The 26,788-nt window shown below is 28.8% G+C and overlaps 1 protein-coding gene across 3 annotated transcripts; it reads right to left on the reverse strand.

Moving 5' to 3' along the window:
* Nucleotides 1–9,561: 9,561 nt before the first annotated feature.
* Nucleotides 9,562–20,707, reverse strand: LOC131662351 (nodulin-25-like). Of its 3 annotated transcripts, XM_058932116.1 has the most exons (23): nt 20,556–20,707; nt 20,429–20,482; nt 20,150–20,203; nt 19,976–20,011; nt 16,533–16,580; nt 16,377–16,412; nt 15,533–15,589; nt 14,695–14,742; nt 14,133–14,186; nt 12,578–12,625; nt 12,366–12,428; nt 12,210–12,263; nt 12,043–12,096; nt 11,865–11,918; nt 11,692–11,745; nt 11,516–11,569; nt 11,336–11,389; nt 11,173–11,226; nt 11,002–11,055; nt 10,823–10,876; nt 10,463–10,516; nt 9,880–9,996; nt 9,562–9,776 (listed from the first exon to the last, which is right to left on the reverse strand). In XM_058932116.1, exons 1-23 carry the CDS (start codon nt 20,659–20,661, stop codon nt 9,757–9,759), a joined length of 1,281 nt encoding a protein of 426 aa, XP_058788099.1. In that variant the 5' UTR covers nt 20,662–20,707; the 3' UTR covers nt 9,562–9,756. The 3 variants fall into 3 exon arrangements, with proteins under 3 accessions (XP_058788099.1, XP_058788100.1, XP_058788101.1); XM_058932117.1 differs by lacking the exon at nt 14,133–14,186; XM_058932118.1 differs by lacking the exon at nt 10,823–10,876.
* Between the last annotated feature and the right edge of the window lie 6,081 nt (nt 20,708–26,788).

A 26,788-nucleotide genomic window follows, 5' to 3' on the forward strand; every position in this document is an offset into this window, starting at 1 on the left:
TTAATCCCTAAAAGATCAAACACGATTCCCACTAGTTGAATATCCGCGTTATGACTTGCTTCCTTGCGCCTTTAGATTGATAACTGCTAAGGAACTAGACGTCATGATAACCGTATTCCAACGTTCTTTGAGCTTCCCAACCACCTTCAAGCTTATATGATTAAGTTTCAGTAGCATTTGTTGACACACTTCCTCGGTTACTTGATATTTGGACATATAAAATAATTCTTGTTAGAACAAGATCTGTTCTGATCAATATTCTTAGTTTTGATGATAACAATGTATATGAATTTTGTATGAGATAATGTGGTACTCTAATACTATGCAATTTCCATTTCAGGAATTATATAAAGAGTATGCACAAAATCAGCGCAAGAAGCACTGACTCAGAAGGTTCAACATGCAACATCAGAACATGGTCTGGCAAGACATCAGAATATGGTCAAGCAGAATCAGAACATGGTCTATGGAAGCATCAGAAGGACTTGAGATCAGAAGCAGAAGCACTGATGTTCTAATGGTATCACGCTTAGAAGCACTTCAAGGTCAGAAGACAAGAAGATGCTCTGCACCAAGCTGTTTGACTCTGATGATATTCAAACGTTGTTTACACAAACATCATATCAAAAGCAAGTACTAGCTGACAGACTACGCTGACTGACAAAAGGAACGTTGAAAGCTATTAAAGGCAACGTCAGTAGACACAGCGAAAACAAGGCTCGAGGTAGTTGAAACATTAAATGCAATGCTGTACGGATCACGCAAAGCATTAAATGCTCCCAACGGTCATCTTCTCAAACGCCTATATATTGAAGTTCTGATGAGAAGCAAGGTTACGAATTCTGATATACAACACTTGCGCAAATATACAGAAACGCTGTCAAATTCAAAAAGCTCTCAAACTTCATCTTCAACCTCACTACATTGCTGTTGTAATATATTTAGTGAGATTAAGCTTAAACTTAAGAGAAAATCACAGTTGTGATAATAGCTTTATAAGAAGCATTGTAACTCTTAAAAGAAGTTGTTTACATTTATTTGTAAGAACTAGAGTGATCAGGTTGTTGATCATAATACTCTAGAAAGTCTTAGAGGGTATCTAAGCAGATTGTTCCTAGAGTGATCAGGTTGTGATCAGTATACTCTAGAAGACTTAGAAGTTGTCTAAGTGGAAAACCATTGTAATCTTGTGTGATTAGTGGATTAAATCCTCAGGTGAGGTAAATCACTCCAAGGGGGTGGACTGGAGTAGTTTAGTTAACAACGAACCAGGATAAAAATCATTGTGCAAACTGTTTTTATCTTACAAGTTTTAAAGCTACACTTATTCAAACCCCCCCTTTCTAAGTGCTTTTCTATCCTTCAATTCTAAGTCCTAGACAACTGGTGACCTTGCCAAATATGACAATTATGTCAAAATCCTTTTTTTGAGATTTTGGACATGTTTAGAGGAGAGAGTGGTCCTAATCTTATGGATCTGTTCTTGAGATTCTTCCAAATCAGGCTTACCACGGTTCGTCGAACGCTTTTGGGTTGACGTGTTTGATACGTTGAACCCCCTTCAGTCGAGATTCCTCAATACTTAACATCTTTCAACATAATTATCTAGTCTTATTTGTTGACTTTCTAGAATTATTTATTGACTTTCTAGAATTATTTATTGACTTACTCCAACTAGAATTTCCAGGCTAACACCCAGTTCGTAGCTTAATCTATTTAAAGGGTTCTTTATTGATTAGGTGATGAGATCACTTCATAATCACTTAGATACAAGTTCTAATTAATTAGTATACATACGTTATGGCTTTATGTGACTTTTCTTCTAAAAATTTAGAGGTTGTTTTTTGTGCTTTAGGGATTTCTTAAATTTTCAAAATAATAGACCAATGTCTTTATCACTTTCACTTTGACAATGTTCATCTTCTGACTCCATGTACTTGACATCTATAAATTTTAGTGCAAGACTTTTCTTTTTCTTATCACCTTCTTTACTTTCAACAAGACATTTTAGCTTAATATCATGTTCCTCCAATTCACCAAAGAGAGTATTCAAATCCATAGAAGATAAATCTTTTGATTCATAAATCACAATGGCGTTAGGTTGTCAATTGCGGTTGAAACATCTAAGGACTTTGTTAATTAAGTCCCCATTTTGAAAATGTTCACCCATGATTAACAATATGAAGATATCATTTTGTATTTCCTTAAATTTTTCTTCAAGTTTTATTCTAAACAGTTCATACACGTGATTTAATATGTTCATTTTACCCTTTTGTACCTTCATGAGTAACTTGAAGGGTGTCCCAAATTTCTTTAACAATATTACAATGTGAAATACATAAGAACTCATTCATTCTGAAAACAATATTGGTGATAGTTGTAGTTTTCAAATTGTACTGCACTTTTTCTTTATTCTATTTGACCGGGAATTCTCTAGGTTTCCCCCCATAATACCATCAATTTGATGTGTGGGAACAAAGAGACTGTTTTTTAACAGCAACCCAAACATCACAATCCCCTCTATAAATATTTTCATATCCTCTTTTCAATAAACATACCCCTCTCCAATAAAGGATGATGGTTTGTATAGTGAATTTCTTGAAGTTACTCAACCTCCTGAGAAGATTAGTCTGATAACATGAGTTAGACTCTTATGTCACTTGTTGACCAAGTAACTCCAAACACAAGAGAGTGAGAGTGAATTTTTCTATATGGTTTTTGAAAACTGTTTTTTTTATAAAATTATTGATTTTAGATTTTTTCCATTTTTAGGAAACAATATGAAGCAGGGATTTAAGCGTAAAAGATAAAATATAGAAAAAGAAAAAGAGAAGAGTTATAAAGAGCACACAAAGATTTATACTGGTTTCACCTTAAACCACGCAGCCCACTCTTGTCCCTAATAGTTTTTCTTTGCGAGTTCCACTATCAAATTAATTTTTTATGACATGATCATTCCACAACCTCCTTTCACCAAGCTTTTACTCAGGTTCAACTTACAACCTTATATCAATTACAATGTCAAAAGAGAATTGAACTCTTGGTTTACAATTACAACACTTTCTGATTAAACATTAAATTACATAAATCTTACTTTAAGCCTTTGGATGTCTCATTACTAAGATAATGAAAAGTGTATAAATATAATTTATATGAAGAAAGTGAGTAAGAAAAATGAGTATTACATCAGGTTTTCGTAGTTAGAAATGGAACGAAAGACTCTTTATATGGGAAAAAAATTTGGTAAAGAAAGGAAATAATCCATCGGCCGAGGTCGCTCTTTAATTGATTAACCAGTGGTACTAATTGATTAAACCTAACTATTAAGTGGGTTCCTAATTGATTAAGTTAAGAAATCACTCTATATTCTATTAGGTACAAGTTCTAATCGATCAAAGAACAATATTTTTTTAATTGGTTAGTGAAATTGCGATGTTGGTAGTAGGGTTATCCTCGTTTCTCTTCATCTGTATTTTGATGTTTGCATGTATCATTATCGATTTATTGTAATTTGATTTATCAATTTGTAATTTATTTATACTTTGATAATTTGTTATAGATTGTACCTTGTGTCTATCCTCATATTCAATAACATATATTTGATCCATTTCAATGTTTTTTTATTTTTAACATCTTAGTCAAAGTCAGCATACGTGTGCCTTGAATCACAAGTTATAAAATTTAAAACAAGGTCTTTTTGATGCTGAATCACAAGCAAATATTTGATTCGAATAAAAAACAATTGGAAATCAGGATTTGGCTATGTATTTCTGCTTCAAATCAAGGAATTCTCTGACTCGAATTAGAAGACGCCATGACTCGAATCATAATTCTCTTTGAATCAAACCATGACCAATTTTTTTTATAAAAATCAACCATGATTCAAATCAAGTATTTGCTTGACTCAAATAGAAGTATATCATTTCTAGATTTTATCACCTTAATTCAAGTCATTCTTTCCTCTGCTCAATTCATAATTGTATGAATTGATCCAACTTTGTGTTCATTTTTCCCACCTTTTGTGCTTTTCCTCTAGAACCTATATACGTCTTTTTTTTTTGTCATTTTCGCCAATAATACGAAAATTCTTACACATTCATAAAAACTTGTTGGCTGAGTTTTTCATGAACAAGTGAGATAAAAAATCCATAATTTCACAAATCTTGAGAAAAACCTTGAGTGTTCTTCCTTTCACAAACACTTATTATCCTTGTTTCAACCTTGTGAAAAACTTCCTATACCATTGTTCTCGTGAGATTCTCTACATAATCATCATCATCATCATCATCTTCAATATTAACCCAAGAAACCATTGTTGTGGTACTCAATTCAAAAGATTGAGTGTGAATGGTTGATTCAAGGTACATTAAGGAAGTTAATATTTTTTGTGAAGTTTTGCTGTGACTATCAGGATAAAGAACCACTTTGTGATTATGGTATCTGGAGATTAAATTCCATCAAAGAGAAAAAGTGATCTCTATACTCCATTGAAGACTTTGGAAGAACTGTGTAAAATTTGTTGCGACATGAAGTTGGAGTTTCCAGAATCCCGTAGGTAGAAAAAAAAAGGCCCCGACAAGGAACCAATGGGACTTTGTAAATTCAGATGCACAACAGAAGTTTGTCGTAGGATATTTGGGTCTAGAAAGGCATTTGGATCAAAATCAAGTGAACATCTTGAAATATTGGTCGTTTCAGTATTTTTCTACAATAAAAGGAAAATCAATTCAATAACATCTATTATGCTTTTTCTGTTGCGTTAAACAACTTTATTAAACTCTGATTTTCAAAAACGCAAACCTTTTCAAAAAATGGTTTTTTTGTAAACGAACTATTCAACCCACCTATTATAGACTATTCAACTACAATATTCTCCCCCAACAGGCAAAATGTTTCCTAATCAATAAAAAATGACTAGAAATGATTTTGAAGAAAGTTTTGAAATAGATGAAGTTTGTAAAATTATTTTGTGTGTGTGCGTGCTTTGCTTTCGTCCATTGAGAGTTACTCACACTTAATTACACTTTATTGATCCTAAACATATAAAATTACTCTGAGCCACATGATCACGTGAGCTTTCACAAGACTTTAATTCCTTGATGTTGATCTTAGCATTTAACTTGCCTTGCGCCAAACATCAATATCTTTTAGCTTCGATTTTTGATTTACTTCAATCTTTTTGTTCCATGATGATGCTTACGGTTACTTTTTATTCTTTTGTCATCATCAAAACCTATTATGGTGCTTGTAAAGCACATAAAGCCACACAAATGGTCTCAATACGGGGATTACCACCCTCCAGAAGACCAAAATATTTGAAGTGAAGGGTCTCTTGATTGCAATGGAGAAAATCATCAACTAGGTCCATAAAAGTTTGACCCACATTAACACCAATAAGGCCACTCTTCTCAAAATTGACACAGAGCCCCATGGAAAGCTCAAACATGCAGATGATAGCTTTTATTAACCAACGATTCTCACTTTAAGCATTAACCAAGATAAAAGTGTCATATGCATACTGAAGATGAGAGATCACCAAATAAAAGGATCCATCTCCAAAGATAGAAACACGTTCAGTTTCACCCTTACTAAACAACCCATAAGCCTTTCCATCGCAACTAGAAAGCAAAACGAATCTAAAAGATCCTCTGGTTTCAATCCTCTTTGCAGTCCGATCTCTTGGTTCAGACAACCATTCATCAACAAAACAAGATCTCTAGAAAAAACATGCACGAATCCAAGACAACCTCTTATCATTGAACTCAAACCTGATAAACATATAATTCTTAAAATTCCAACTTATTGTATCATAGACCTTTTCCAAATCCATCTTAAAAATAAGACAAAATTTGCTAGTTTTTTTTCCATTCAACAACTCATTCACAACAACCACCAGATCAACCAACAACCCCCCCTTTAAGAATCACTAACTTATTAGAGGAAATAAGACAGTGCATAACCTTAGTTTGTGTGGCCGAAAAAAATTTTCCGACATGATTGTAAAGGGATCCCACCCGAGAGATATGGCGAAATTCACTCAAGTGGGATACGGACTCAACATTTGGAATCAAGGTAATGAAGAAGGAGGAGTAACTATGGAAAGAAATGTCAAGCAATGGAACCTGACCAAATTTAAATCATCCCTAAGGAAATGCCAAATTATTTTAAAACAAGAGAAACTGAAACCATCAAGATCAAGACTTTTATCACCTTCACACCGAAAGACCGTTTGATTAATTTTAGTGAGGACAAACCAAGAAGAAAAGAAAACATTATCCTCTAGTGAAAGTGACCGGAAAACAACTGCACCTAAATGAGGATGCTTTCAAAAAAAGTTAAGTAAAATAATTATAACTATATGAATTAATAATTCAAGTCATTCTTTCCTATGTTCAAATCATAACTGTATGAGTTGATCCAACTATGTGTTTACTTTTCTCACCTTTTGTGCTTTTCCTCTAGAACCTATATACGTCTTTTTTTTTGTCATTTTTGCCAATAATACAAAAATTCTTACACATTCATAAAAACTTGTTGGCAGAAATTTTCATGAACAAGTGAGATAAAAAATCCATAACCTTGAGTGTTCTTGCTTTCACAAACACTTATTATCCTTGTTTCAACCTTGTGAAAAACTTCCTATACCATTGTTCTTGTGAGATTCTCTAGATAATCATCATCATCATCATCTTCAATATTAACCCAAGAAACCATTGTTGTGGTACTCAATTCTAAAGATTGAGTGTGAGTGGTTGATTCAAGGTACATTAGGGAAGTTAATATTGAAGTTTTTCTGTGAGTATTAGGATAAAGAACCACTTTGTGATTATGGTATTTGGAGATTAAATTCCATCAAAAAGAAAAAGTATTCTCTATACTCCATTGAAGACTTTGGTAGAAATGTGTAAATTTTGTTGCGACATGAAGTTGGATTTTCCAGACTCCCGTAGGTAGAAAAAAAAGGCTCAGACAAGGAACCAATAGGACTTTGTAAATTCAGATGCACAACAGAAGCTTGGAGTAGGATATTTGGGTCTAGAAAGGCATTTAGATCAAAATCTAGTGAACATCTTGAAAGATTGGTAGTTTCAGTATTTTGCTACAATAAAAGGAAAATCAATTCCAACCTGTGTTGGGCTAAAGAATTTTGTTGGCTTATAGTGTTCAACATTTTTTATTATCAATTGTACAAAAAAAAACCCTTGTATTAACTTTTAAAATTAGTGAAAGATCCTAATGAATTTTTAATGGTGAAACCATTGAAAAGTGTATAAAGCTCAAGCAAGGAAGAATGAGCCAAACACTTATAAGTTTTGTGTACACTATATTCATCCTTATCTCTTTTACTTCTTACATAGATTTTTTCGGCTTAGCCTTTACTGTTTTCTAGAAATTGTATGCGGATAGGATTCACTGCTTTCGTAGCAATTTCGTGTGTAAAACTAGGCGTGAGTTAGTCTAAGCCTCTGAAAGATCTTCTTGATGATTAAACCTGAAAACTATGATTGTAGAATCCTTATCAACTAAATAAGTTTTAAATACATTTCCTATATACGTTTGAATTTAGATTAATTATTACCCGATTGTTTAGAGAGTCTCTCGTGTTCACATTATATATTCTATAATTATCGTGCCACTATTTGTAATCATTCCAATAACATCTAATATACTTTTTCTGCTACGTCAAACAATTTTATTAAACTCTGATTTTCAAAAGCAAACCTTTTCAAAAATTGGTTTTTTTTGGAAACGAACTATTCAACCCACCCCTTATAGACTATTCAACTACAATATTCTTCCCCAACGGGAAAAACGTTTCCTAATCAATAAAAAATGACTAGAAATGATTTTGAAGAAAGTTTTGAAATAGATGAAGTTTGTAAAATTATTTTGTGTGTGTGTGCGTTACTTTAGTCCATTGAGAGTTACTCACACTTAATTACACTTTATTGGTCCTAAACATATAAAATTACTCTAAGCCACATGGTCATGCGAGCTTTCACAAGACTTTAATTCCTTGATGTTGATCTTAGCATTTAACTTTCTTTGCGCCAAACATCCAATCTTTTAGCTTCGATTTTTGATTTACTTCAATCTTTTGGTTCCTTGATGATGCTCATAGTTACTTTTTATTCTTTTGTCATCATCAAAACATATTATGATGCTTGTAAAGTACATAAAGCCACACAAATGGTCTCAATACGGGGATTACCACCCTCTAGAAGACCAAAATATTTGAAGGGTCTCTTGATTGCAATGGAGAAAATCATCAACTAGGTCCATAAAAGTTTGACCCACATTAACACCAATAAGGCCGCTCTTCTAAAAATTGACACAGAGCCCCATGGAAAGCTCAAACCCGCAGATAATAGCTTTTATCAACCAACGATTCTCAATTTAAGCATTAACCATGATAAAAGTGTCATATGCATACTGAAGATGGAAGATCACCAATTTAAGGGATCCATCTCCAAAGATAGAAACACGTTCAGTTTCACCCCTACTTAACAACCCATAAGCCTTTCCATCACAAGAAAGCAAAATGAATTTAAAAGATCGACTGGTTTCAATCCTCTTTGAAGTTCAATCTCTTGGTTCAAACAACCATTCATCAACAAAACAAGATCTCTAGAAAAAACATGCACGAATCCAAGACCACCTCTTATTATTGCACTCAAACCTGATAAACATATAATTCATAAAATTCCAACTTATTGTATCATAGGCATTTTCCAAATCCATATTAAAAATAAGACAAACCTTGCTAGTTTTTTTTCCAAATCAACCAACTCATTCACAACCACCACCACATCAACCAACAACCTCCCTTTAAGAAACACCAACTGATTAGAGGAAAGAAGATAGTCCATAACCTTAGTTTGTGTGGCCGCCAAAACTTTTCCGACATGCTTGTAAAAGGATCCCACCATTGAGATATGACGAAAGTCACTTAGGTGGGAAAGGGACTCAACATTTGGAATCAAGGTAACGAAGAAGGAGGAGTAACTATGGAAAGAAATGTTAAGCAATGGAACCGACCAATTATAAATCATCCCTAAGGAAATGTCAAATTATTTTAAAACAAGAGAAACTGAAACCATCAACATCAGGACTCTTATCACCTTCACACCGAAAGACCGTTTGATTAATTTTAGTGAGAAAAAACCAAGAAGAAAAGAAAACATTATCCTCTAGTAAAAGTGACCGAAAAAACAACTGCACTTAAATGAGGATGCTTTCCGAAAAAGTTCAGTAAAATAATTAACAACCTTAACGATTTTCAACCACTTCTTTTATCCAACCATCAGCGATCTACAGAACTACATACTCTTATTTTTTATACAAAACCTCTAAAAACATGCTAAACCTCACCTTAAGACTATTAACCCTTTTTAAAATTTAATTTTGTTTTTAAGAAAACCCATAGAAACACCACTATTACAAAACACTCCCCTTAGTTTGTTAACTTGTTACAACTTGGCCTCATAAAACAAAATCTTATATAGACGCGTATAATGATTTAACTAATCACATAAATTTCTATATTTTGCAGAAATCCAATTTCAACAAATACGCATAATAAACTTAATAAACAAACGAGTCCACAACATAATTATTATTACAAATATAACTTAATTATAACTTTTGTTTAATTTGCATAAGGTCTACTCAACTTAAAACAACTTTATTTTCTCATCACTAAACTTCAGTAGTGATTTTTAGGTTTCATCATTACTCTTCATCATGCTAACACCTCTATGCACTCTGATCATTGGCTGCAATAATTAATAAAATTTGAAGATAAGTCATACTTAATTTAATTTAATATTGATGGAAAATATAATCTGGTATAATTAACCAATTAATTTAATTTCTTACCAATATGATTTAGTAGTAATTTTCGGCTCCCAGTTGTAAGACTATCCTTTTTTATCCAAGGATATTTTGCATGGAAACTTATCCAATCAACACCCTTTTGGCCATTCAATGTCTCATCTAAATTAACAACAAATAAATAATAAAACTTTAGGTGTCTATTACAAAATTAAATAGAATATTTAACATATTTATAAACGGTGTTAAATTGATAAGAGATGTGTAAAATAAATTGATAAGAGATGTGTGAAATTATGGTATATCTTTCTTATCAATTTTTAAAGTTTTCAAAGAATCTATATCTTTTCGATAATCAAATTTTTTGTCTTAAATAATACCACGTCTGCTCTTTTTTATAAGAGATAAGTCACTTTTTAAGTTTATTGAATAATCAATATATTTGTAGACATAGATACATTGATTATTCAACGAATCGAAAAAATAAATTATTTCTTATAAAAGGGATCGAAGAATGATAGTAATAAATAAGAAGTTACAAGAGAAAAGTAAAGGAGGATAAAAAATTAAAAATAAACAAATTTAAATAAATAAAAAATGAATAAAATTATGGTATTATCTGTCTTACCAATTTTTGAAGCTTTTTGTGAATCCACGTCCTTTTGGTCATCAATTTTCTCGTCTTAATTAACAACAGATAAGAAGATACAAGAAAAAGTGAATGAGAAAAAAATTAAAATAAATAAATATGATAAAATTTAAATAAATAAAGTGTATAAAATAATGATATCATTTTCCTTATTAATTTTTGAAGTTTTCAAATAATCTACATCATTTTATCATTAAATTTATCGTATTAATTAATAGCAAATAAGAAGATATAAGAGAAAAAGTAAATGAAAATAAAAAATTGGAATTGGAATAAAAAAATATAATACAATATAAATAAATAAAAACTTGTAAAAATTTATGGTAACATTCTTCTAACCAATTTTTGAAGTCTTCGTGGAATCCATTTCTTTTTGATGATCAAGTTTTTCGTCTTAATTAATAGAGAATAAGAAGATATTAGGGAAAAGTGAATAAAAATAAATAATTGAATGAAAAAATATATAAAAAGTTAAAATAAATAAAAAGTGTATAAAATTATGATATCTTCATTCTTACCAATTTTTGAAGTCTTAATGGAATCCACGTCCTTTTGGTCATCAAATTTCCCATCTTAATTAACAACGAATAAGAGAAAAGTGAATAAGAATAAAAATAAAAAATAAAAAATATATAATATAATTTAAGTAAATAAAAAAGTGTATAAAATTATGATATCATCATTCTTACCAATTTTTGGAGCCTTCATGGAATCCATGCTCATTTGTTCATCAAAATTTTCATCTTAATTAACAACGAATAAGAAGATACAAGAAAAAAGTGAATACAAATAAAAATATATAATAATATTTAAATAGATGAAAAATATATAAAATTATGGTATCATCCTTACCATTTTTGGGAGTCATCATAGAATATGTGCTCTTTTGGTCATCAAGTTTCTCGTCTTAATCAACAACGAATAAGAAAATACAAAATAAAAGGGAATGAGAATAAAATATTGAATAAAAAACATATAGTAAAATTTAAATAAATAAAAAAATATATAAAATTATGGTATCACCATTCTTACCAATTTTTGCAGCATATATGGAATTCACACCCTTTTGGTCATCAAGTTTCTCATCTTAATTAACAATGAATACGAAGATATAAGAGAAAAGCGAATAAGAATAAAAAAAACAAAAAATATATAATAACACTTAAATTGATAAAAACTATATGAAATTATGGTATCTTCCTTCTTACCAATTTTTGGAGCCTTCATGAAATCCATATCATTTTGGTCATCAAGTTTCTCGTCTTAATTAACAACGAATAAGAGAAAAGTGAATAAGAATAAAAAAATTGAAAATAAAAAGTTTATAATTTAATTTAAGTAAATAAAAAAGTGTTTAAAATCGTGGTATCATCATTCTTACCAATATTTGAAGCCTTCTTGGAATCCATGCTCATTTGTTCATCAAATTTTTCATCTTAATTTAACAACGAATATGAAGAGAAAAGAGAAAAGTGAATATAAATAAAAATTAAAAAAAAAATTATAATAACATTTAATTAGATAAAAAATATATAAAATTATAGTATCATCTTTCTTACCAATTTTTGGAGTCTTTGTAAAATCCATGCTCTTTTGGTCATCAAGTTCCCCGTCTTAATTACCAACGAATAAAAAGATACGAGAAAAAAGTATATTAAATAAAAAATATACATTAAAATTTAAATAAATTAAAAAATGTATAAAATTATGGTATCATCACTCTTACCAATTTTTGAAGCCTTCATAGAATCCATACCCTTTTGATCATCATGTTTCTCATCTTAATTAACAGAAGATATAAGGTAAAAGTGAATAAGAATAAAAATTACAATAAAATTTAAATGAATAAAAGTGTATAAAATTATGATATCATTCTTCTTACCAATTTCTTTAGCCTTCATAGAATTCATGCCCTTTTGGTCATTCAATGTCTCGTCTAAATTAGCTACAAATATTTGAAAATAAATAAAAAATATGCACATTTAATAAACATTGTTGATATTATAATTTTTAATGTTTTAGATAAAAAATAATAATATACTTTATTCTCTTTTTATTATAAGTCATTTTATTTTATTTTTTCAAATAACTCACCATTAATTTTGAGGGAAGCGGGAGTTTTAGGCGGCATTTCATAAACAGCTGTATTTAAATCAAATGTATTAGTAAATAGCATATAGATTTATTTTTTAATTTGAGAAATATTATATATATATATATATATATATATATATATATATATATATATATATATATATATATATATATATATATATATATATATATATATATATATATATATATATTAATAATAATAATAATAATAATAATAATAATAATAATAATAATAACTTTAATTTATATACTAAACTGGTTTGCCGTTATTAAAAAATAAATTTAATCTAATTCATTTTAATAAAATTTATTTGTAAGAAAGAGCGAGAGATTATTTGCATATAAATGTTATGTATATTATGTATACTCTATTTTATATTGTTATGTAATTGAGTTTTTGCCTATATACTCTCACCCTAAATAATATTAGATTTGATACTTGAATATAAATAATGAGTGGTATGAATAGATGAATTTTTGATATCATATTCGAATTTGAATTTGAGTTTGATCTAATTCATCCATGCAAAATTAATTCATAAGGTAATATATGTAACTCTATATAAATTATTTGTGAACCTTATTTTTAATCAATGTGAAATTTATGTTTTTTTTAAATAATTTATGTTATTTAAAAGTTATTTAAAATTCAAAAATATTAAAATCATATTCAAATATATTTAGGCTGTGTTTGACAAATTATATTTTGAGCTTATAGCTTATAAGCTCGTATGATGATAAAAGACTTGTTTGATAACAGTATTTTCATCACAAGCTTATAGTTTATTTTATTAATTTATAGCTTATTTTCCAGATGCTATTTTTAATAGCGTTTTAACTTATAGCTTATAGCGTATCATTTTTCTTCTATTATTACCTTTATAAATTTTAATTATTTTAAATATACATTTAATTATTAATTAAGAAATATCTTTTTATGTTATTTTACAATAAGAGCTACTTAAACCGCTAATTTTATCAGACACTTTAATTAGCTTATCACCTATCAGTTATCACCCATCTATAAGCTATAAGCTACAATATAAGTTATCAGCCATCAGTCATAAGCTATACGCTATTAGTTAGCTTTTCACCAACCACTAACTTTATCCATCAGAGCCTTAAATATTTATTTCTTAAAAAATAATATTCAAACGAATTTAAATATTTATTTTTTTAAAATACTATTGACTTTTGGGACATTTCAAGAAGAAATGTTCAAATAAAAATTCATACAAATTAAAATCACAAATAATTTTAAAACATTAAAAACTATATAAAGTTGAATATTGTTTAAAAAGTTTAGTATTTAAATGTGTTTAAATATAATTTTAAAAAATTAAATATTTAAATTAGTTTGAATATTACTTTAATCTATGATTTTAGTTTGAATGTTATTTAAATGTAATTTCGATTTAATCATAAATATATTATACAAGAATAATAACATCAAGGATGTTGTTATTTAGTTGGCAAAATCATTAGTTTTATGCAAATTCAAGTTAATTCATGGCAAAATCAAAATTACACTCACCAGTTTTTGGAGATTTTACAAAATCCAAAACCTTTTGGTCATCAAATTTTTCATCTGAAGTAACAACAAGCATAAGTAAGAATGTGAATAAGATTGAAAGTTTGAAATGGAGAAATATAATAAAAATTGGAAAATAAATTTAAACGTATAAAAATATAAAAAAATAAAGCAAATAATATATTAGTTAACAAGTATTGTGAGAAGTAACAGAATATATCAAACTAATTAATAGGTAGGTAGGATGGAAAAATTTGCCATGTTAAAAATGGAACATATTAAAAATAATTTTTATGGTAGTAGTGAAATGATAAAAATAGATTTTGTTTACATTTTAAAGAGCGCAATTTAGAAATTCAATTTTTTTAAAAATTGATATCAAATAATTGAAAAAGAAAATAATATATGTATTTAATTTGAATATAAACAGAGTCAATATATTTTTTTTAATATTCTCAAGCATTCATAAATGGTAATATGATTTAAAGTATAAGTAATCATAATAACCAACTTAGAAATATTCTAGCATTACTATGACTTAAAAAAATAAATCAGAATGACTCACCATTAATATCAGAATAACTAGTGTGCTGAAGAGGCATTTCATAAGCAACTGCATTTGGATCAAGGAAATTAATAAATAGTATTAAATTAAAAAGCTCACATTATTTATTTATATTTATATAAATACGTAGATGATATTTATAAATTAGTAATTTTTTAAAAAGTAATATATATTTTTTGAAAATATCATAAATATGCAGCTTACATATAGAAAAAGAATTACAATTTTTTTCATATGTAAGAATATTTGGCCACAGCCTCAATTAAATTTTCAATTCAAATGCTAATATGAATATAATTCATTAACAAATCTATGATCAGTATTACTAATTATAGTATATAGGTGAGATAAAAAAATTATAATATATAGGTAATTAGTAACTACTCAATTACTTTAAGAGTCAAAATCAATATAATAATTTGATGGCTCAATAAAACAACTCAACTAATATTAAATCAGTGAAAATCACTGATATAAGATTCAATTCTTGATGATGATATTATTTAGGGTTTTTCTAACCTATGCAACCTTGCATAATACACCACTTTTTAAATATAAATTACCATATTTATATTTATTTATGTTCATCCATTAATTGGGTAGGAAAGAGAAAATATAAAAGATTATTTTTCAACAGAAAGATAATTAATATGATAATTTATATGGAAAGAAATAGTTTATTAATTGCCCTTATCCTATGCAATGTTGCATAGGTTAGAAAAACCCTATTATTTATTTTCATTTTTATATTAACATAAATAAATTATTAATATTTATAAATTAATAATTTTAATTTAAAAAATAATATTAAAAAAAATGATTGTACTATCTTCCTTACCAGATTTTGGAGCCTTCACATAATCCACGTCTTCATTATGTTCTTCAATCATTTCATCTGAATTAACAACAAATAATTATTTTCTTTTGAATTTAAGTAATCATAACTAACTTAAATATATTACTGTATATAAAAACATAAGATCATTTATGATTAAAATTTGAAATAGATTTACACCAAAAGTTTATCTAAGTTAAACTTATTACTTTTCTTTTGAAAAGATAAAAATTATACTATAATTCTTTTACGAAATTGTAAGTAAGACCAGACCCAACAAGATAATAAAGATAAAATAAAAAAATATTAAACCATAGTATTGATTTTCATATTTTATTAAATTCACGGAATTAGAATAATTATTTCAAATTCAAACAATTTTGATTTTATTTTATTGAAAATTGATGAGATATTCATTTTTTAACATACTTTTTATCAATAAAATTTCAAAAATAATTTATACGATAATTTATAACCTTTTACCTATGGCATGTGATTTAAAAACATAAATATCATAAATTTTAAGCACAAAAATATTAGAATGACCAAAATTATTTCAATTTAAAATAAAGAGATGTGAATCAGCTAAAATAGATGATAAATAAAGGTGAAGATCCAAAAGCACCTCATAAACAATATAACAAATCATAAACAATATAACAAATGAAAATTAAAATTTAATCACATATAAACTTTTTACTAACATTTGTTGTATATTTTATTTTTTAATTATTTAAAAATATTAGTATAAAGTTTAATATATAACAAAAAAGAAAATTCATTATATATAAATATTTCGTTTTACTAATATTTGTTAAAAAAAAATCTATTTTGCTATCCTGCTTACCATTTCGTGGTACCTTGATGTAATCCAAGCCCCCATCTGAATTTACAACAAATAGTTAACAAAAATTCAATTCTTTTTTTAAAAAACAAAGCTAAATATAACACAAAAATTCTTGAATTTGCATGACTTAAAAAACTGTATGTGTGAATAACCCACCATTAATGTCAGAAGAAGAAGTGTGCTCAAGAGGCATTTCATAAGCAACTGCATTTGGAACAAAGAAATAAATTAATTACTAATAAATAGTATATATGTTTATCATTTTATATTTAGTATAAAATCTTTGGCCACAATAGTATTGGACTTTTTGTTACAACTTTTTATAAAAGGATTTTTTTTTTTTTAATAATAATACTTCAAAAAATTGCAAAAGTAAGAAGCTATTTCAAATTTGTTTTTATAAAAATATTTTTATAGAGTATTATTTTAGGAAAAATATGCAAGCTTTTGTTTGATTTTATAAAATTTTCAATAGTTAATATATAAATTATTAGATGTCAAAATTACTCTTTTATTTTATTAAATATATATATATTCGACATAATATCTTCTATTTTGGAGTAAATTTTTATAATTTGTAAGATTAGAATCTCTATTAAGTAAAATTTGTAAGATTTTTAACTAAATGAATAAATATGCTAAGATCCAACTCTACAAAAGTGATAATTTATTTTTAAATGTAAAGTAAAAAAGAAATTAATATCATTTCTAAAAAAGAATAATTATACTCACTTATATTACTAACATAGTACTTTCATAATTTACTAACTTTAAGAGTATAATTCAATAAAAAAAAAATTGATGGTTAAATGTTATGTATCTCCATTATTTAACACCATGAAAAATTATTTACTCATTACCAGTTTTTGGAGCCATCTTGTAATCTACGCCCTTTTGATTATTAAGTTCCTCGACCGCATTGACACAAGTTAGTAACTCTTTCAACGATAAAAGAGAGATTTTATTTTTCAAGTATTTTAAACTATTGGTAGAGGCCAACCATTCTGTTGAATCTTCATAGAAACCTTTAGTTTGTATGCTTGCTAGACGGTTGAGCTCGTGAAGACATAGATATGCCAATTTGCGTTTGCGGGAGCGTGTGTTATTTTATACATCAGGTATCATTTCAAACCCTATTTTCTTCTTCTCTTTCTTGAAAATATCCGTTAAGGTTTGAAAGAAGATAGATTCAAAGAAGATTTATCTATAGTGGGGCCAAGACAATTCTAAGATCTGTTGGGTTAAGTGGTCTAATGTCTATAAGCTTAAATTTTGAGGTGGTCTGTCTGTCCGAGATTTCCACCTCGTCAATATGACTCTTTTGACCAAGTTGAGATTGCAAATTATCTCAGACGCTTCTAGTCTAGTGTGATATCTTATCTACCATATATGGTGTACTTCTAGCTACCTTCCTCTCATGGGGTCACTTTGCTGATTTTTATTCAGCGTGTTTTTGATGGAAAGACATGCCCATAATTGACTCTAAAGAAGATGATTCTTTTGATTGGTTTATGTCCAGTCTTAGTAAGAAAGTGGAATTTGACTTTCTTACCTATTCTAGAATGATCCTTGGGCAGAGGTCATTCCTCTGAGTTAGATTTGTTAGACTCTTTAGTATCTCTGATTTGTAGGGTTAGATTATTGGTTAGTTAGGTTAAGGTGTTTGAGAATGAGATTTTAACTTGAAATTTAAAGTGAAAGAGTTCTATTTTTGTTTACCATCCAGAAATCTTTGTGAATCTTCTATTAATTATTAGGGATGTGATCTTTTCCCATGTTTCAGATAGGTGGCAATGGTGTCATTTTAATGTTGTTTTTTAATATTATTTAGCTCTCGTAAAGCGCAACTTTTTAGTGAATCGTCATTCAATCCTTTGGGGTCGGCTCTCCCCTTAATATGGGGGTAGTTAGGCACAAAATGGTTGTGTTCTCCTAAAAATTTCTTTAAGATAAGGTTTCTACTAGAGAGAACATGCATAAGTGGATGATGTTCTGGATCCTGAAGGTATCTTATATGTAAGAGTTTGTCGAGTCGATTTCTCATTTGTTTGTAATAAGTGAGTTTGTTGTGTCTGTGTGATATATGATTTTTAAGTAGTTGGTGAAGTGCTTAATTCTTCCTAGATATCATGCGACTCATTTTCAAGTGTTTAGACCATTAAGAGGTGTGTATAAGATTATGAATGATCTTTCTATAATCTGGCATTAGATAATTAGATAGTGTTATAAAAATTTCAAAATGATTTTGTTTTCGCAGGTTGTTCACTGGTGTGAATTATGAGAAAGATAAATGTTTTTCTATTTTAGAAATGATATATGGGTAGATCTTGTGGCTTGACAACCCTATTATTTATTTGAGTGAATAAAAAATTGATAGTTTTTGACCTTGTGGTGGTATATTTTTTGTGGTTTCTTTGGAGAACTTGTTTTTTTGGCTATGTTTTAGCCTCTTACTTTTTGGTGTGGTGTTGGTGTTATTTCTGTGGTGAGGTGTTTATTGTTTGAGAAATGTTAGAGTTACATAAAAAAGTGACACTACACCGTATATAGTATATGAGTATTGCTATTCTTACACCATTTATTACACCAAATACTTACACCAAACACTGTTCACCGTATTTGGTTAATGCAGTGTAAAAACTTGGTTAATGCAGTACTGAAGTTGGTTAATGTAACATACAAGTATTAAAAATAATTTTTAGCAGTCACCAAACTTGGTTAATGCTGTGTAAAAACTTGGTTAATGCAGTAATAAAGTTGGTTAATGCACATTCAGGTATTAAAATTAATTTTTAGCAGTCATCAAACTTGGTTAATGCAGTGTAAAAATTTGGTTAATGCAGTAATGAAGTTGGTTAATGCACTTCCAGATATTAAAAATAAATGTCCGTACATGAATAATATTCGTCCGTACATGAATAGTATCCGTCCGTACATGAACAGTGTCGTCCGTACATGAACAGTGTCGTCCGTACATACGGTGTAGGTGTAAGAATTGGTGTAAGAATAGCATTTTTGATAGTATATACATACGGTTAGACTTGTTTTTCTTATTGTTTAATAATTGATCTCCTACATTGGTTTCTGTGTCACAATAAAATGGGGTTGAAAAAAACTAGGTGTATATATATGGTATAATTGAATTTGGTGTATACATAGCATACCTCTTATTGTTTTAGCTTTCTCTCAATTTTGGATAGTGATTATATATCTCCCTATCTAGGGACTTAATTACCTTTTTACTCCACCTCTTGTCGTTCTTATTTTGTTGTTTTTTATATTCGATTTGATATATTTGATGCCTACTTTAATTCGCTCTGTATATTTGTGGTACTTTTAGATACTTTTTATTTATAAAATTCAAATAAAAAATGTATTTAATTTGAGTATAAATAGTCATTGTCAAATTAAAATTAAAAGATAAAAAAAATTATTTACTTAAATATTATTTAAAAATTTTAAAACGAGTACTTTTGCTTTAAAAATAACGTTTCTTTAAAAAAATACTCTTTATTTAAACTGCCATATAATTTAAAGTCTAAATAATCATAAGTAACTTAAAAATATTATTATTAAGATCAAACCATTTAAAAGCTTACCATAAGTAGAGTCCTCAAGCGGCATTTCAGAGGATACTGCATTTGGATAAATAGTATAAAAAGTTAACAATTTATTTTTTAAAATTATTGATTTATAAATATTAACAATTTAAATATATTTAAATAATTATAAATTTGATCATTAGTAGAAAATTTTGAGCATCACATAATTACCAATTTTTGGAGCCTTCACGTAGTCCATGTCCTTTTTGGCTTCAAGTTCTTCATCTAAATTAACAACAAATAATTGAAAAACATAAATAATATATGTATTGAATTTGAGTATAAACTTGGTATATATAATGATTTTTTTATTATATTGTTCGCTATTCATATATGGCTATATAATTTCAAATTTAAGTAATCATAACTAACTTAGAATAATTATTTATGATTGAAATTTTAAATTAAGATATATTTAGATCAAGAGGAAATATGGTATTTTCTCCTTACACATTTTTGGAGCATTCACATAATCTAGGCCCTTTTGCTCATCCAGTTCCTCACCTAAATTAACAAAAAAAAATCATTCAATATAATTTATTCATAACAAGATAACTTTTAGATTAAAATGACTCACCATAATTAAGAGATGACTCAGAGGGTCCATTATAAGCTAAAACTTGAGAAGAGAGAATAACAGAAACACCAAGAAGAAAAAGCATATAAGAATTTGAGTAAGCCATTTTACTTCTTGGAGAATGACAATGCAATGCTTGATAAATAATTTAGGCTCTATATATAGGGTTAAAATATGGCTTACTCATGGGGCTAAGAGTCAATCTTAAATTTATTAAAGAAAAAAATGTGGCCATAGCAAATTTTGAAGAGAATGAAGTTATTAATATTTTAAAATTTTAATAAGCAACACTTATTAATATAGTTTATTTGGAGTTTTGATATTTTGGTCTTTAAATGCATTATTTGTTTGTTTAATTAAAAACGAAATCTAGCTATAGAAGTTTCATAAATTTTTAATTTTGTAAGTTAGTTGGGGTGTCCATAACCCCTTTACAATGGTCTTTCTTAATATCTATTGAATCCTTGAGATGACAATCGTATCTATATGAATATTATATATAACTGTAATGTAATGTGTTTTACAGCACTACAACAACATCAGTGGATGACGTGTGGCAACTTTACAATAACAATGTTATAGACACAATACAAAACAATCAATAAAAATAACATCCAAATATTATCTCTTATTTTTTAATATTTTTACGATTTAGTAATTTGAGTACAATTCTATGATTATCTTTAGAGCATTTATAATGGAAGAATTTTTGTTGTTGTCATATTTGTATTTATATGATTTCTAAGTAATTTTAACTATTTTTACTTTAATGATAATTGTAAATAAACAAAATATATTTGACCGCACTAATTTGTATTATTTTATTTCTACTACAATTTAATAATCAGTTTCTAAATCTCTTTAATATTGTAATCTATGCTAAATTATAATTTTTGTTATAAAGGTAAAATGAAATACATATATATATATATATATATATATATATATATATATATATATATATATATATATATATATATATATATATATATATATATATATATATATATATATATATATATATATATATATTAACGAATAAAGCAAGTCAATTTCGTATAAGATGTATCGAAAATGGCAAGAAAGAACCCAAAATTACAATCTAAAATTCTGAAGAAAAAATATCAGTAAAAAGTGGACATAATCGTTGATAAACAAGATAAAGGATTTAACCTCCCAAACCGTTTCTTGGAATGCCGTAGAGAATTCTAACCAATTAAGAATAATAGGCCACAGCCTACCGAAAAATCACATGTTATAAATAAATGATCTTTGTCTTCATCCACACCACAATTCGCCACGTATTTTTGATCGTTTGTGGCAAGAATCCACCTTCTAGCCAGATTGTCCTTAGTCGGAATACAATTCAGTAACAACCTCCTGACAAAAAAATTGGGAGTTAGCCAGATTATTGTTAACGTCAACTTCAGACAAATTTTTATAAGCACTACTGACCATGTAGCAAGAATAGGGATGTAAAATTCAAACCCAACGATCTTCTAAGTCCACCAGCAAAATAACTAAGGTTACCTGCTCAATACTCTCCCCTACTAACTTCTCATCCCAAGCAAGCAACCTCTACGCCATTTCAATGCCTCACCGTTCTCCCCCTCACCCCTAACTCGTTCATTTATGTTATTGTTGTCATTTTATTCTCAGCTAAATCAAACAGCCTACTAAATCTTACTTTCAACGTCATACCATCAAACCAAGGATTTATCCAAAACAGAGTAGAAGACCCATCTCCTATTCTCCGATCAATGATAACAAGCAACCACCCTCCATTAACCAACCTGACACCTTACCTTATATTTTTCAAATTTCTGCACCAAGCAGAACCACCACTACCCCCAAAACATAATCACCTCCCATCCTCACCATACCGAGCACACAAAACCCTATACCAAAGAGTTCCCGTCTCATTTAGAATCCTCAAACACAATTTGTCGAGTAAGGCTAAGTTAAACTTCTTCAACCTCCTAACCCCTAGACCTCCATTTTCTTTTTCCAAATAAATAGTATTCCATTTAATCTAGGAAATTTTTCTCACTTCCTCACTCCCTCTCCAGAAAAAACTAGAAATAGATTCAAGAGAAGATATGATACTTGAGGGCGTCTTAAAGAAAGAATGAAAGTAGACTGGAATGGAGGATAAGACAAACTTAATAAGAATCAGTCGACCCCCATAGAGAGAAAGCGACTCTTCCACCCCAAAAATCTTCTTTTAATACGATCAATTAGAGGATACCAAAAGTTAAGCTTCCTAGAATCTCCAGCAATAGGCAACTCAAATACAAAAAAGGTAGTCAATCGTGCTTACAGTTCATAACCATCGCTGCCTCATGCAACCAAGATTCCAAGACGTTAACCCCAAACAACATACTTTTATGAAAGTTAACTTCTAATCCCGATATAGCGTCAAAAAGAATCAACACCACCTTCAAAGCTCGGACATTCGCCCAACTTTTAACTCTATCAATAATGTATCATCAGGAAATTATAAATGAGAAACATTAGCAACATTTTGTGCCCCCTTCCCATATCCTGAATATGTTCCCTTTTCCACTGCAACATTCAACAAAACATGTAACCCTTCTTCTACTGCTACTAAATTCTAATTCTAAAATGTCTTCCTTAATATTTTTCCCATCAAAACTATTATTTATTTATTTATTTATTTATAATAGTAAAAAATATTAGTATTATTATTAATGTTATCAATTTGTAATTTATCTAAAAAATCTCCAACAAAAAAGTTGGCCCCTAAAATAAAATGATTTTATTATTATTATTATTATTATAATTATTATTATTATTATTATTATTATTATTATTATTTTCTATCAAAAATTTATTATTATTATTATTATTTATTAATTAATTAAACTACAACCAAATTATTAAAATTCATCTTAATGTAACCTTTCAAAATTTATTATAATTATTATTAAATGGATTTAAGATCAAACTCCCATCCTGACATGCTCTTCTAATATTACTTTATATTTTATTAAATTCACCTGTATTTTATCTTGTGATGCAAATAACCAAAATCAAAACCCCCAAATACCTTTTTGTTCAATGGAATTAAAATTTGAATCCTAATATCATGCAATCCTTGAGATCGACATTCTGAGATTTCTCGATATTACTATATTGTTAGATTAGTACACTTGCTAATTTAACAATCAATTTTTTAGAGCTGTTGTTGGGAACTACCAAAGATTATAACCAAATTGTTTCTAATATTTGTATGCGAGGAGAATCCTCAACTAATTTTCCTTTTGATACAAAAATTAAAAGAATCTTACACGCTCAGCTCAGGAAAGCTTAGTTGTAGAATCTAAAAGAATGAGAGATAATTTATCGCTCATCAGATACATAATTAGAAAAAGAAGTAAAGCAAACAATGGTTGAAGATCCACTAGCCCTTAAAAGACCACTCGAAGACTATGGAAGAAGTGCTTCGACGAATGAAGTAGACTTACAATAGTAAATCAAGCAGAAAATGTGCCTAACTTTCAATTACACCCAACAATGCTTCGTCAACTAGAGAAGAGACTTTTCACAGGTAAAATCAATGAAGATGCCAACAAACATCTGCATAGATTTCTAACAATGAGTACAAATATGAATATATAGGGGCATATTGAAGAAAGCAAGAAATTAAGAATGTTTCCTTTTACTCTAGTAGAAGATGTTGCAGAATGGTTTTACTCACTTCTAACTTACAACATTACAACTTGGCTAGAGATGGAAACAAATTTTCTGAATAAATATTTTCCTGCTTCAGTTTTTCTTAAAAAGCGATACGAAACCATCAATTTTAAACAGAAGGAAGGTGAATCATAAGGAGATACATACAAAAGATTCAAAAATTTGTTGGTTGTATGCCCTACACACAATCTAGATCATATAAGACAAATGTAAATGTTTGTTGATGGCCTTAAATTGTAGACTAAACAAGTGATTGATAAAGCTGCTGGTGGCTCATCAAATTTTATAATAGCTGTAATACGGTGAACTGAATTTTTAATCGAAATGTGCGGATAGCAAGAGTCGCCACCGACTTTTATTTTATCCAAATATTAGAAAGGCTAAAAGAACAGGAAAAACCTTTTAAATAAAAAAACAGGGTTCGGGGGGTAATTATGCAAAGGGAAGGTGTAAGGCACCCTTTGCATCCATGGTTTTCCATGGGCTCTTAATTGCTTTGCTCTTTGTTTTCAGAAATGTAGAAGAAAAGAATATGGACTTTAGCTCGTAAATGAGCGTAGCCATTTTGAAGGTTTATGAGAAAGAATATGAAAAAGGTTTTAGAACAAGGCAAAGCAATTAGGGGCAATTACCTTAATAATGTAGAAAATAGTTCTTTTAGCCTTTCAGGGTGAAAGGATCTTTCCATGCCATAAGAGGGCAGGAAGCCTTTCATTTGGAGGTTGAAGGGTCATCGAGAGTTCGTTCACCATAAGACTGTCACATGCCATAGAGGGGCAGGTAGTCTAAGGGAAGAACCAGAATAGCCTTTCGTAGGCAGCCAGAGGATACCTCAGCCTTTTCGTAGGCAACTTCCGAGGGTCGAGGTCATATTGGTGTATCGAAGGCAGCATCATTAGGGTCTTATGACCTTTGTATTTATCGAGGCAACACGGCTGAGGTATCCTCGTATTCGAGGGACATGGCTATTCTGCAAAAAACATAAGGCACAAGGCAACAGGCAACAGAGAGGTTACCCCAAAAGCGTGCGTGGGTGAAACAATCACGTGGTTAACTTCGATGACATTTATCTTGTAAAATTAGTGATTCTAGGTTCAATTCAAAGTTATCACTCCCTAAAATTACTAACCACAGCAATTAATAATTAAAGCAATAACGGGAGAGGGAAATTGAAACCAGCGGGATAAGATTTATAGGTTTGAGACAAGTAATAATTAAGATTTGAGTTTAGGGTTACCAATTATTCGTAGCCTTGGCAATTGACAAACCCTGAAAAGGTGGGAAAAATAGCAAGTGAAAGTAGGGTGAGTGCATTATCAATTCAGCCATAAACAGGGTTAACCCTAATCAATAAAAGTAAAAATACGAGAAAGGGAAAGAATACTTAGCTTCAATTGACGAAGGTTGATAGGCAAAGGTTTGCCTCGAGCCTTAAGCATTGATCCTGACCATCAGAGAATTGGAAAAGAAAAAGGAAAGGAATGAATGTAGGAGAAATTCTATATGCGAGGAGATTAAACCCTAATTAAACAAAATAAAAGGTAAATAATATTAATAAAAAAAAAGGTTTAGAACTTAGCTTCGTTCTTTTGACGTGGCGCATAGTCGGAGCGTATTCGAGAAGTGAACCTGAAAAAAGGCATAGAGAAACAGATATTTTTAGTGTAGGGAACGATCGTTGAAAACCCTGATTAGGGTACGAATTGAAAAGAAAAAGAAAATAATTTAATTAACTATTGGTCTGACGACCTAATTAATTAAATTGGGTCGAGAAAATAAAATCGAGCATGAAATATATTTTTAAGAATAAAAACAAAATATATATGAATTTTTGAAATAATATACATAATTAAATATATAAATAAAATAAGAAAAAGAAAATAAAATTAATATAAATAAATATAACTAAATATAATAAAACATATTAATTATATAAATAAGTATATTATATAAAATATATAAAATAAATAAATAAATAAATTATATATATAAAAAGTTTTTTATAAAATATATATAAACTTAATATTAGAAAAGAAAAAAGAAAAAGAAATAAATTGATATATATATATATATATATATATATATATATATATATATATATATATATATATATATATAAAATAAAACTATGTTATATAATTAAAAATAAAAAAATTTGGAAAATACTTAGCTGGATCCTGTGTGGCTCTCGCATGAGGGTTCACCGTAGAGCAGCGTCCCCTTGAAGGTCGGATCTGAACCTCTGAAGATCTGATGGTTGATCATGGAGGGCATATGGTAGGGATATGGGAGCGCTGTACACTGGATCAAGAATGTTTGTATTTCATAAAAAAACAAGAGGGAGCGAAGGGTCGAACCCGCGCCCTCAACCTCGAACGCCTCTCCCTTTTGCCAACTCAACCACACGCTTCAATTGTTAAACATTCACCATGCAATTATAATAAAATAACAATGGCAGATTAAATGAAAATATGCGCGCGAAGTTCAAATGGGCCAATCGTATGGCAACACATCAT

This window comes from Vicia villosa, linkage group LG3 (genome assembly GCF_029867415.1).
Source record: "Vicia villosa cultivar HV-30 ecotype Madison, WI linkage group LG3, Vvil1.0, whole genome shotgun sequence".
Classification (NCBI taxonomy): Eukaryota; Viridiplantae; Streptophyta; class Magnoliopsida; order Fabales; family Fabaceae; genus Vicia; species Vicia villosa.